The 12,742-nt window shown below is 42.8% G+C and overlaps 1 protein-coding gene across 1 annotated transcript in view; it reads left to right on the top strand.

Moving 5' to 3' along the window:
• Positions 1-12,742, top strand: part of TAF1 (TATA-box binding protein associated factor 1) — a 66,631-nt gene that overhangs the window by 15,263 nt on the left and 38,626 nt on the right. Inside the window, 8 exon segments of the mRNA XM_037058082.1 lie at positions 87-228; positions 1,085-1,215; positions 1,857-1,937; positions 9,642-9,791; positions 9,988-10,107; positions 10,388-10,563; positions 11,177-11,355; positions 12,472-12,685. Coding sequence (XP_036913977.1) covers positions 87-228; positions 1,085-1,215; positions 1,857-1,937; positions 9,642-9,791; positions 9,988-10,107; positions 10,388-10,563; positions 11,177-11,355; positions 12,472-12,685 — 1,193 coding nt within the window.

Genomic DNA, 12,742 nt, shown 5'->3' with positions numbered 1-12,742 from the left:
ACACGTAGGGGCTTAGCAGGTGAAGGGGCCCTGGTGACTTTTATCCTTTACTTTGTCACATAACAATTTTTTGGTTTATTGGGCAGGTTTTTATTTACCGCCTCTTCTGGAAGAGTACAGATCGGCCACGGCGGATCCGGATGGAAGATATTAAGAAAGCTTTTCCTTCTCATTCAGAAAGTAGCATCCGGAAGAGGCTAAAGCTCTGCGCTGACTTCAAACGCACAGGTCATCAGTTGTGACTAATCATTTGTCTTCTCTGCCTCTTTCCAAGAAAGGAATTATGGCTTTCAGTTAAAGGATAAGCATACAGCTAATAAAATAGAAATAGAAATTGATGATAATCAAAAGGAAGGGGGAGCAAATCTTTCACTTATGGAAGCTCTGATTGCTTTTTGATTTTGCCTGCCAGGGAGTTCAGTGAGATTGGTGGATGTCTTATGTGAGATGTAGGAAACCTAGCAGCAGGGGTTTTCTTGGCTACTCAAGATAACTGTGGCTAGGCTTGGTACCTCCCAGGACATTGCCTGGTTCAGTCTTGGCTTGCTATCCCTGTTGCTGTCAATAAAAGGGCCCTGGGGCCCTGGCTGGTGTAGCTCAGTGGATTGAGTGCAGGCCTGTGAAGCAAAGGGTCACAGGTTTGATTCCCAGTCAGGACACATGCCTGGGTTGCAGGCCAGTTCCCCGCAGGGGATGCATGAGAGGCAACCACACATTGATGTTTCTCTCCCTCTCTCCTTCCCTTCCCCTCTAAAGATAAATAAATAAAATCTTAATAAAAAAAAAGGAGGCCCTGGCTGGTGTAGCTCAGTGGATTGAACGCAGGCCTGTGAGCCAAAGCATCGCTGGTTTGATTCCCAGTCAGGGCAGATGCCTGGGTTGCGGGCCATATCCCCAGTATGGAGTGTGGTAGAGGCAACTATACATTGATGTTTCACTCCCTCTCTTTCTCCCTCCCTTCCCCATGTCTCTAAAATAAATAAATAAAATCTTTTAAAAAATTTTACCTTATAAAAAAAAAAAAGGGCCCTTGGAATTAAGAACAGTCTCATTCTCTCTCTCTCTTTCTGTCTCTCTTTTCTAGGAATGGATTCAAATTGGTGGGTGCTGAAGTCTGATTTCCGTTTACCAACCGAAGAGGAGATCAGAGCTATGGTGTCTCCAGAGCAGTGCTGTGCTTATTATAGCATGATAGCCGCAGAGCAGCGACTGAAGGTGAGCCTCTTCCTCTTGGGCACTGCCTATGCCTGTGAGTTTTTTTCAGAGAGACAGGACAAAGCCTGTTCTCGCTGGTTTAGAAATAATGGTTACTAGATTATCACCAGTTATTGGGAAATTCTAGCCGTGTGAGGTACATCAGTTCTGGGGGAAATTACAGTGTAGCTAAGTATCAGTGGAAAGGCTTAATGAGGGACTTAGGAGAGATTATCTTGCCTTGAAAATGGTTGCTCATCCATTGGGTGGAGACTTTAAATTCTGTTCTTTACAAGACAGGTATGTCAACAGGGAAAGTATTTCTTGGTGGTTTGCCACAGCTTTCCAGGTGGGCAGAGGTGATGGTGATGCTGCACATGTGGTTTAAAGCAGCACAGTATCTTTACAAGGCCGGAATAGGAAAGATCTAGCTAGGGTGAGACAGTACAACTCTGTCCCACTGAGGTAATGAGCATTTCTATTTAGCTTCCTGTATCTTCTGATAACCCAAGGATGTAGAATGGTGACAGATACAGCAAAGATTTTACAAAGTTCACTCTGTGTGAAAAACGTGCTTTGATATTCTGCACTTGGTATTCAGTGAAACTTGCGCTTTGTGTTTTCTAATTGATTGATTTATGGATGGATTTGTCTCCCGCCAGGATGCTGGCTATGGTGAGAAGTCCTTTTTTGCTCCAGAAGAAGAAAATGAGGAAGATTTCCAGATGAAGATTGATGATGAGGTAATGTTTTACACTAATTTTTGTTAGTATACCCCATTTGTCTTTTTAAAAAACATCTTTATTGCAATGTGAGTGGCATAGAATGAACAGCACATATTTAAAATGTACTATTTGGTATGTTTTGATGTATGTTCACACCTGTGAAATCCTCATGACAAGATAACAAGCATATCTGCCACTCCCAAAAGTTTCTTAGTGCCCCTTTGAAATCTTCTCTCTACCCTCCCTGTCTCCTGACAACTACTGATCTGTTTTCTGTCACTATAGGTTCCTTTCCATTTTCTAGAATTTTAGATAAAGGGAATCATATAGTATGCACTCTTTCTTCGTTTTAATTGTGGTAAAATATACCTAATATAAAGTTTACCATCTTAATCTTTAAGTGTATGGTTCAGTAATGTTAGTACCTTCACATCGTTGTACATCCAATCTCTAAAACTCTTCATCTTGTAAAACTGGCATTCTAGTATCCATTCAATGGTACCTCCCCAGCCCCGCCTTCTCCAGCCCCTGGCAACCAACCACGATTCTACTTTCTGTCTCAATGAATGTTACTGCCCTAGGTACTTCACCAAAGTGGAATCATATCATATTTGCTTTGGTGTGATTAGTTTATTTCCTGTAGCGTTAGCATTCTTAAGGTTTGTCCAGGTTGTAACGTGTCAGAATTTTCTTCCTTTTAAGGCTCAATAATATTCCATTGTTTGTTTATTTATCCATAGACGGACGATGGGTGTTTCCATCTCCTGGCTGTTGTGAATAGTGCTGTTATGAACATGGGTGTGCAGATACCTGTTTAAGACCTGCTTTCAGTTCTTTAGCATATATACTCCTAAGTGGGATTACTGGATCGTGTGGTAGTTCTATTTTTAGTTTTTTGGAGGAACATCAATACTGTTTTCCAAAGCAGCTGCACCATTTTATATTCCTATCAATAGTAATAGTTTCGGTTATTTCATTTTTTTGCCAGCACTTGTTATTTATTGATTTTTAAAAATATTTTATTTAGAGAGAGGGGAAGGGAAGGACAAAGAGAGGGAGAGAAACATCAGTGTGTGGTTGCCCCTCATGTGTTCCCAACTGGGGATCTGGCCTACAACCCAGGCAAGTGCCCTGACTGGGAATCAAACTGGTAACCCTTTGGTTTGCAGGCCCGTGCTCAATCCACTGAGGCACATCAGCCAGGGCTATTTATTGTCCTTTGATAGTAGCCATCCTAATGGGTGTGATGTGGTATCTCATTGTGGTTTGGATTTGCATTTCCCTAATGATTAGTGGTAATGAGCATCTCTTCATGCGCTCGTTGGACATTTGTATGTCTTCTTGTAAGAAATGTCTATTCAAGTCCTTTGCCCATTTTCGAATTGGATTGTTTGTTTTCTGTTGTTGAGTTGTAGGAGTTCTCTATATGTTCTGGATATTAACCTCTCATTAGCTGTTATGCAAATATTTCCTTCCATTCAGTAGGTTGCCTTTTCACTCTCTTGTGTCCGTTGATGCAGAGATGTTCTTCATTTGGATGTAGCCCAGTTTATCTAATTTTATTTTTGTTGTTTGTGCTTTTGGCTCCACATCCAAGAAATCATTGCCAAATCCAATGTCATGAAACTTTCCCCTCATGTTTTCTTTTAAGAGTTTTATATTTTTCGATCATGTTTAGATCTTTGATCTCTTTTGAGTTAATTTTTTTTACCCTTTATAGTCTCTTTAAAAAAGATTTTATTTATCTTTAGAAGGGAAGGAAAGGAGAGAAGGAGAGAAATATCAATGTATGGTTGCCTCTTGCACATCCCGTGCTGGGAACTGGCCTGCAACCCAGGCATGTGCCCTGACTAGGAATTGAACTGTGATCCTTTGGTTCACAGGCCCACACTCAGTACACTGACCTACACTAGCCAGGGCTGAGTTAATTTTTTTATATGTTGTAAGGTGAAGGTTCAATGTTATTATTTTGCATATGGATATTCTACTTCCCCAGCACCATTTATTTAAAATATATGTTCTTTCTGTCTGTCTTCTTTAAATTTGTAATTATATTGAAATTTATACAAGTTGTGTATATGGATAGTTTTATTGTTTTACATCTTATGTTTAGATCGTTTGAGTTAATTTTTGTATAGTGTGCATGGTATAGATTAAGGTTCTTTTTTTATATATGAATGAATGTCCAGTTATTCTAGAACCATTTGTTAAAAAGTTGAATGATCTAGAGGACTTCCGCCAAGATGGAGGCGTAGGTGGAAACACTGTGCCTTCTCCCACAACCAAGTTTGAATACAACAAAGATTTGGTGAACAAAGACACAGCCAAAGAACAGAAAATTGAATTATACGGAAGTCCGTTGGGAAGTCCGACAACAATGAACCGTTCAACCGGACCGGTAAGAGGGGCAGAGCCAGCAGCGGAGCAGGGTCGGGCAGGAAGGATCCCCTGACCCAGGCGCGCAAGCAGCTGGGGTAGCATCAGGCAAACCCAGTGAGGGCGCAAGGCGGCAGGCTGACTGCGCTCACACATTCTCGCGCAGATAAACCAGCAAAGGAGCGAGCAGTGAGACAGACCGAGCAGGCCCCAGCAGCGGGAAGCAGCAGAGGGGATTGCCATTGCTCCTCTTTGACCCCGCCCCCACATACAGCATCACAACCCAGCAACTGAGTGGCCCGGCCCTGGTGAACACCTAGGGCTCTGCCCCTCATACATAACAGGCACAAACAGTCCAAAATATGGCTCAAGAAGAACTCAAAGCCCCAGAGCCGATAACTCTAAGCAAAAAAGAAATAGCCAACCTCTCATATGCACAGTTCAAAACACTGGTGATCAGGATGCTCACAGAACTGGTTGATTTTAGAGGAACACATGAAGGCTAAACTAATTGAAATGAAGGGAAATGAACAGGAAACCAATAGTGATGGAAAGGAAACTGGGACTCAGATCAAGGGAGCTGACCAGAAGGAAGGAAGAAATGACCAAACAGAAAAGAAGGAAGAGACAAGAATTCAAAAAAATGAGGAGAGGCTTAGGAACCTCCAGGACATCTTGAAACGTTCCATCATCTGAATTATAGGGGTACAAGAAGGGTAAGAGGAAGAGCAGCAAGTAGAAAAGGTATTTGAACAAATAAATGAGAACTTCCCCAGTCTGGCAAAGGAAATAGACTTCTAGGAAATCCAAGAAGCTCACAGAGTCCCAAAGAAGTTGGACCCGAGAAGGAACACACCAAGGCACATCATCATTACATTAGCCAAGTTGAAAATGAAGGAGAGAATCCTAGAAGCAGCAAGAGATAAGGGGACAGTCACCTACAAAGGAGTTCCCATCAGACTGTCAGCGGATTTCTCCAAAGAGACCTTCCAGGCAAGAAGGGGCTGGAAAGAAGTATTCCGAGTCATAAAATCAAAAGACCTACAGCCAAGATTGCTCTATCCAACAAAGCTTTCATTTAGAATGGAAGGACAGATAAAGTGCTTCTCATATAAGATCAAATTCAAGGAGTCCATCATCACCAAGCCCTTATTATAGGAAATGCTAAAGGGACTTATCTAAGAAAAGGAAGATAAAAAATAGGAACAGTGAAAGGACAGCAAACTCACAGTTATTAACAACCACACCTAAAACAAAAGCAAACCAAGAGGACAGCTAGATCAGGAGCAGAACCATAGAAATGAAGAACACATGGAGGGTTAGCAACAGGGGAGTGGGAGGAGGAGAAGGGGGGAGAAGATACAGAAAATTAAGTAGCACAGATGGTAGGTAGAAAATAGATAGGGGGAGGGCAAGAATAGTAGAGGAAATATAGAATATGAAGAAATTGATAGACGTGGTCATAAACTAAAGGGGGTAATGGTGGGGGAGGGGGTGTTCAGGGTGGAGGGAAATGAAGGGGGGCAATAGAACAACAACTGTAATGGTATAATCAATAAAATATATTTAAAACAACAACAGCAACAACGAAAAGTTGAATGATCTGCCCTGGCTGGTGTAGCTCAGTGGAGTGAGCACAGGCCTGCAAACCAGATGATCATGGTTCAATTTCCAGTCAGGGCACATGCCTGGGTTGCAGGCCAGTTCCCAGCAGGGGCCAGTTCCCAGCAGGGGATGCATGAGGAGCAACCATACATCGATGTTTCTCTTCCTCTCTCCTTCCCTTCCCCTCCCCTCTAAAGATAAATAAATAAATATATATTTTAAAAATGTGTAAGTATTTTTTCCTTCCTCATCACAAGGAAAAAAATTGTGGTGATGGATGTCAACTAGACTTATTGTGCTGATCATTTTGTAATAAATAAAAATGTTGAATCATGTTGCATACCTGAAATGAATGTAATGTTATATGTAAAAAAAAAAAAAAGAAAAAGAAAAAGAAAGAAAGAAGGACCCAATGGGTGTCTTTGGGCCTAAACAGTGGTATGATCAAATTTTTCCTTTAAGAGATCATTCAACTTTTTAAAAAATATTTTATTTTATTTTTAGAAAGAGGGGAAGGGAAGGAGAAAGAGTGGGAGAGAAACATCAATGTGTGGTTGCCTCTCATGTGCCCCCAACTGAGGACCTGGCCCGCAACCCAGGCATGTACCCTGACTGGAAATTGAACCATGATCATCTGGTTTGCAGGCCTGTGCTCACTCCACTGAGCTACACCAGCCAGGGCAGATCATTCAACTTTTCGTTGTTGCTGTTGTTGTTTTAAATATATTTTATTGATTATACCATTACAGTTGTTGTTCTATTGCCCCCCTTCATTTCCCTCCACCCTGAACACCCCCTCCCCCACCATTACCCCCTTTAGTTTATGACCACGTCTATCAATTTCTTCATATTCTATATTTCCTCTACTATTCTTGCCCTCCCCCTATCTATTTTCTACCTACCATCTGTGCTACTTAATTTTCTGTATCTTCTCCCCCCTTCTCCTCCTCCCACTCCCCTGTTGCTAACCCTCCATGTGTTCTTCATTTCTATGGTTCTGCTCCTGATCTAGCTGTCCTCTTGGTTTGCTTTTGTTTTAGGTGTGGTTGTTAATAACTGTGAGTTTGCTGTCCTTTCACTGTTCCTATTTTTTATCTTCCTTTTCTTAGATAAGTCCCTTTAGCATTTCCTATAATAAGGGCTTGGTGATGATGGACTCCTTGAATTTGATCTTATATGAGAAGCACTTTATCTGTCCTTCCATTCTAAATGAAAGCTTTGTTGGATAGAGCAATCTTGGCTGTAGGTCTTTTGATTTTATGACTCGGAATACTTCTTTCCAGCCCCTTCTTGCCTGGAAGGTCTCTTTGGAGAAATCCGCTGACAGTCTGATGGGAACTCCTTTGTAGGTGACTGTCCCCTTATCTCTTGCTGCTTCTAGGATTCTCTCCTTCATTTTCAACTTGGCTAATGTAATGATGATGTGCCTTGGTGTGTTCCTTCTCGGGTCCAACTTCTTTGGGACTCTGTGAGCTTCTTGGATTTCCTAGAAGTCTATTTCCTTTGCCAGACTGGGGAAGTTCTCATTTATTTGTTCAAATACCTTTTCTACTTGCTGCTCTTCCTCTTACCCTTCTTGTACCCCTATAATTCAGATGATGGAACGTTTCAAGATGTCCTGGAGGTTCCTAAGCCTCTCCTCATTTTTTTGAATTCTTGTCTCTTCCTTCTTTTCTGTTTGGTCATTTCTTCCTTCCTTCTGGTCAGCTCCCTTGATCTGAGTCCCAGTTTCCTTTCCATCACTATTGGTTTCCTGTTCATTTCCCTTCATTTCAATTAGTTTAGCCTTCATGTGTTCCTCTAAAATCAACCAGTTCTGTGAGCATCCTGATCACCAGTGTTTTGAACTGTGCATATGAGAGGTTGGCTATTTCTTTTTTGCTTAGAGTTATCGGCTCTGGGGCTTTGAGTTCTTCTTGAGCCATATTTTGGACTGTTTGTGCCTGTTATGTATGAGGGGCAGAGCCCTAGGTGTTCACCAGGGCCGGGCCACTCAGTTGCTGGGTTGTGATGCTGTATGTGGGGGCGGGGTCAAAGGAAAGCAACGGCGGCCCCTCTGCTGCTTCCTGCTGCCGCTGCCACCGCCAGGGCCTGCATGATCTGTCCCACTGCGCTTCATGGTGCGACCGAGGTCAGCCCACCGTGCTGGGTTCGCCGCTGGGGCTTGTGTGATCTGTCTCATTGCTCACTCCTCTGCTGGTTTATCTGTGCTCGAATGTGTGACCACAGCCAGCCTGCTGCTCTGCGCCCTCACTTGGTCCACCCAACTCGGGGCTGCCTAGGTGCCTGGGGTCGGGGGATTCTTCCTGCCCGTTCCTGCTCCGCTGCTGGCTCTGCTCCTCTTACTGGTCTTGGTTGAATGGTTGATTGTTGTCGGACTTCTGTATAGTTCAATTTTCTGTTCTTTGGCTGCATCTTTGTTCTCCAAACCTTTGTTGTATTCGAACTTGGTTGTGGGAGAAGGCACAGTGTTTCCACCTATGCCTCCATCTTGGCAGAAGTCCCGGGTCCTTATTTCTTTGAGGAAGAAGTCCTTAACATGATTTACAAGGATTTGCAGGATTTAGGTGTTGTATATAACCCTAACCTCCTCTCATCTCCTGTCATTGCCCATCTTGTACTCTAAGCTGCAAACATACTAACACTCAATTGGCTCCCTAAATTCCTTTCTGTTGCTTTTCAGGATTTTGTAACTGTTATTCTGTTTGCCTAGAATGTTTTCTTTCCTCTTCTACCATCTGACCTTCCTCTGCAAGTTACATTCTCTTAGTTTTCCCTGACTCTCACCCTCACTCTCACCCTTCATTCACATTGGATCATCATTCTTGTCTTTATGTGCGTATAGTACTTCGTTCTCTCCTGTCATGGCGCGCTGATCATGCAGTGTTGAATTTGGTTGGTTGGTTGTCTCTTTTCCTCACTAATATGAGGTCCATGAAGAAGTAGTGCTGGCATGTGGTAGATATTCAGTTAGTCACGCAATAAGTGAGTGAATGATTGTAAATGAGGTTAGATGGAATGTGTAAAGAACCACTGGTATACCCTTTGAGGTTGGAGTGAAAAATGTTTGGATATCTAAGAATTTTGGAAATTAGGGAGTCTGTTTGAATGGCCTTCAAGACTGAATCTTGAATCTAGAGAATTGGCCACTTTCTGGCTAGTTATGTGTACTCTTGACTGACCTTGTCTTAATTCCCTGATTATTTTGTGGGGTTGGTAAACACTATTTAGGGGCCCTGGAGAGGACGGGTTTTTGTTACCACATCAGTGGCAGAGGTAGAAGCAACTTCGGTTTAGTGCTGCCAGAGTTGGGTTCAGTGCCTCATAAAGCACGTTTAACATCTAATTAGGAGACTACACAGGTCATTCTAAAGCCATTTGAGCAATTGGACAATCAGATGCAGTCATCAATCTACCTCACCTCTTTGTACATCCTGAGGTTGCAGACAAGTGTCTGAAAACTCTCAGTTAAGTCCAGGTGATATGGGGGAAGAGGGCATCACTATTCCACATATTCCTCCTCACACTGCCTGAGAACTTGACCTTTATTTAATAACATGATTTAAGTACCATGTGAAAGACAAACAGCAAGCTGAGTACTGGGTAGCTTTATGTAACTGTTGGACTTTGTGGACAGTTTAAGAAAGCATCAAATTGTATGTTACTGTAATTATTTCAGCTAAGTATGGCTAGACATACAGTAGTTTCCCATAACCCTTAGGATCTTTTTTTATGCCTCAGGTTCGCACTGCTCCTTGGAACACCACAAGGGCCTTCATTGCTGCCATGAAGGGCAAGTGTCTCTTGGAGGTGACTGGGGTGGCAGATCCTACCGGGTGTGGTGAAGGATTTTCCTACGTGAAGATTCCGAACAAACCAACACAGCAGAAGGTGAGACTGTTGAGACTGATGACTTTCTAGCAGGTGAAAATGAAGGGAGGAGGAAACGGAGCTTAAATAGTGTAGATGAATGGGACAGAGGATCTGGAAAGCGGTTAAGGTGACAGGATGAATTTAGAATCGACATCTATTATAACAAGTTACACTTACTGGGATTCTTATCTGTCTTATTTTGTTTTGGGGGTAGGATGATAAGGAGCCTCAGCCAGTCAAGAAGACAGTGACAGGAACAGATGCGGACCTTCGTCGCCTCTCTCTGAAAAATGCCAAGCAACTTCTACGTAAATTCGGTGTGCCTGAGGAAGAGGTGAGTGTGGAAGAGGAAAACTTAAAGGCTCCTAGGTGCTTTGTGTAAAGAGGGAACAGCTAGGAGGCAGATGTAAGGAACTGTCTGAAGAATTTCATGGTGCAAATTGTAGCACGCTGGATCTCAAATACTTTTTCAGGAGTTAGCTTTCCCAGAGTTTTCGGTTGAACCTGCTTTGGGTGAATTTTTTTTGTCTCCCTCTGTGTGTGCTTTGGTTTCTTCTTTGAGATCCCTGGATGATTTGTGTACGGGTTTGTATGTGTGTGTCTCTCTCTCGTAGATTAAAAAGTTGTCCCGCTGGGAAGTGATCGATGTGGTACGCACAATGTCAACAGAACAGGCCCGCTCTGGGGAAGGGCCCATGAGTAAATTTGCCCGTGGATCAAGATTCTCTGTGGCTGAGCATCAGGAACGTTACAAAGAGGAGTGTCAGCGCATCTTTGATCTACAGAACAAGTATGTTCTTTCAGTGTTGCAGAAAGTCCAAGCTGGAAGGAGGGGTGGGGTCCCAGACACTATTTTATAGTGAACAGGAGGTCGGTCACCCAATAATGTGATTTAGGTAGTCAGGTATCTAGATTTCGGGGTGGTATCTGTTCGTAATACTGCTAGAGAACCTACTCCCTCCAAAGCAACTTGGCAGAGGTTTTGAATGTCAAGAGGTGCTAGGTTTGTACTTTGGTTCCATGGCGACTGTGGTGGTCTCCTTGGACCTGGAAACCACCACAATGGTGATAAGGGACAGGTGTGTTTTTTTCTGAAGGCATACTGGGGAGAAAATGGTGATGTCCTATTGAAAATGAGCAGTGTGCCGGTTCGTTTCTCAGGCTTCTCCCAGGGATTCTGAATAGGAAGCGCTATACTACTTCATATTTCAAACTTGCCTTGTTAACTAAATGTCCAGGAAAGCTTTGTAAAGCTTTTCTGTTAGGGTCCCATGTCTTGGTGGATTTTGAGTATTCCTTTTTAAAGTTGATTTTTCAATTTCCTACTCTCGCCTAAAACCGTATTTGTTCAGCTTTTTCCTATTTCCCCTTGTCTTAGTTTAACATTTTTTTTCTCTTTTTAGGGTTTTGTCATCAACTGAAGTCTTGTCAACGGATACAGATAGCAGTTCAGCTGAAGACAGTGACTTTGAAGAAATGGGAAAGAACATTGAGAATATGTTGCAGAATAAAAAAACCAGCTCTCAGCTGTCACGAGAACGGGAGGAGCAGGAGCGGAAGGAACTACAGCGGATGCTACTGGGTGAGGCTAGTGGCTTCATAGACAGACAGGCCAAAAAAAGGAGGATTTAAAAAGTATAAACTTCACACTAATAACTGAGGAGAAGATCCATGACTCTCGGAAGATTCTCAGAGGAGTCTTAGACCGTAAAAAAGGGTTTAAAATTACCAATCAAAAATTGTAGAATTTGAGGGTGGGGGTGATGAAATTCGGGGTTGGTTTGGGATATGGGTATTGGGAATGAAAAGAGGACAAAAAACCAAGGTGAACTTAAGAGTTCATTCTGGGTTTGCTAGAAAGATGGTGACACCACTAATTAAAGTATTAACTTTTAAAGAAAAAAGCAATATTAAGACGGGAAGGTGCAATATGTGGAATCTGGGGTTCCATTAACTCTCCCCAGTATGTATGTCAAACGTGCAATTGAAAACATGGATGTAGGTGCTGAGAGGATAAAGTCTGAAGATGATTTAAATGACTATTCTCACTCATAGAGTCTTCCCTTTGTTTCCTTCTCTCTGTAAAAACTTTGTGTAATTTTATTATTCTGATTACTTTGTAAAGATGTGATAAAGCTTTTTTACCGGTGTCCTGGACCAGCAGTGTCTACATCACATGAGAGCTTGTTATACATGCAGGACCTCAGGCTTCCCAAATCCACTGAATTAGAATCTGTCGCTTAATGAGATCCCAACTGATCCTTACTCATTCATATTAAAGTTTGAGAAGCATACGCTGGCCTTAAGACTCAGTTTGTTTCTGTGGTACTATTTCTCCCTTTGGGTGCTTGGGTGTTTTTCTTTAATGTGCTCATCATCCACTTCCTGCTTGGACTGTGCTTGCGCTCTTGCTCCGAGGAGTCAATACGGCTCCTGCTCTTCTGTCCCCTATAACAAACATGCAGTTCTTTGAGATCCTTCCAGAACTCTATACTTATAAAAATGGGAACATTGGCAGTGGTAAAACGAAGTCAGGAAAGGACAAATCAGTGTATTTGGGGGTGGGTGGGGACTCATACTTTCTGTTAGAACCGTAGCTTTGTGGCATGTTGAGCTTCAAGGTTTTCATCAACCCCAGGAAAGTGGCCATTTGGGTGCTAGGGGGAAGAATGTGTGGAAATCTTTTCCTGCCTTGCAGCAGCAGGCTCAGCAGCAGCAGGAAACAATCACAGAGATGATGACACAGCTTCTGTGACTAGCCTTAACTCTTCTGCCACTGGCCGTTGTCTCAAGATTTATCGTACTTTTCGAGATGAAGAGGGGAAAGAGTATGTTCGCTGTGAGACAGTCCGAAAGCCATCTGTCATAGATGCCTACGTGCGCATACGGACCACAAAAGATGAGGAGTTCATGTGAGTCTGACTCACCGCCCTCCACTGTGATAAGAACAATAATGGTAGGGCGTAGGA

Source organism: Sturnira hondurensis, unplaced genomic scaffold, assembly GCF_014824575.4.
Source record: "Sturnira hondurensis isolate 20B ecotype Veracruz unplaced genomic scaffold, ASM1482457v3 Scaffold0000982, whole genome shotgun sequence".
Taxonomy (NCBI): Eukaryota; Metazoa; Chordata; class Mammalia; order Chiroptera; family Phyllostomidae; genus Sturnira; species Sturnira hondurensis.
Note: the sequence above shows the minus strand (reverse complement) of the source record. Positions and strands in the feature narration are given on the sequence as shown.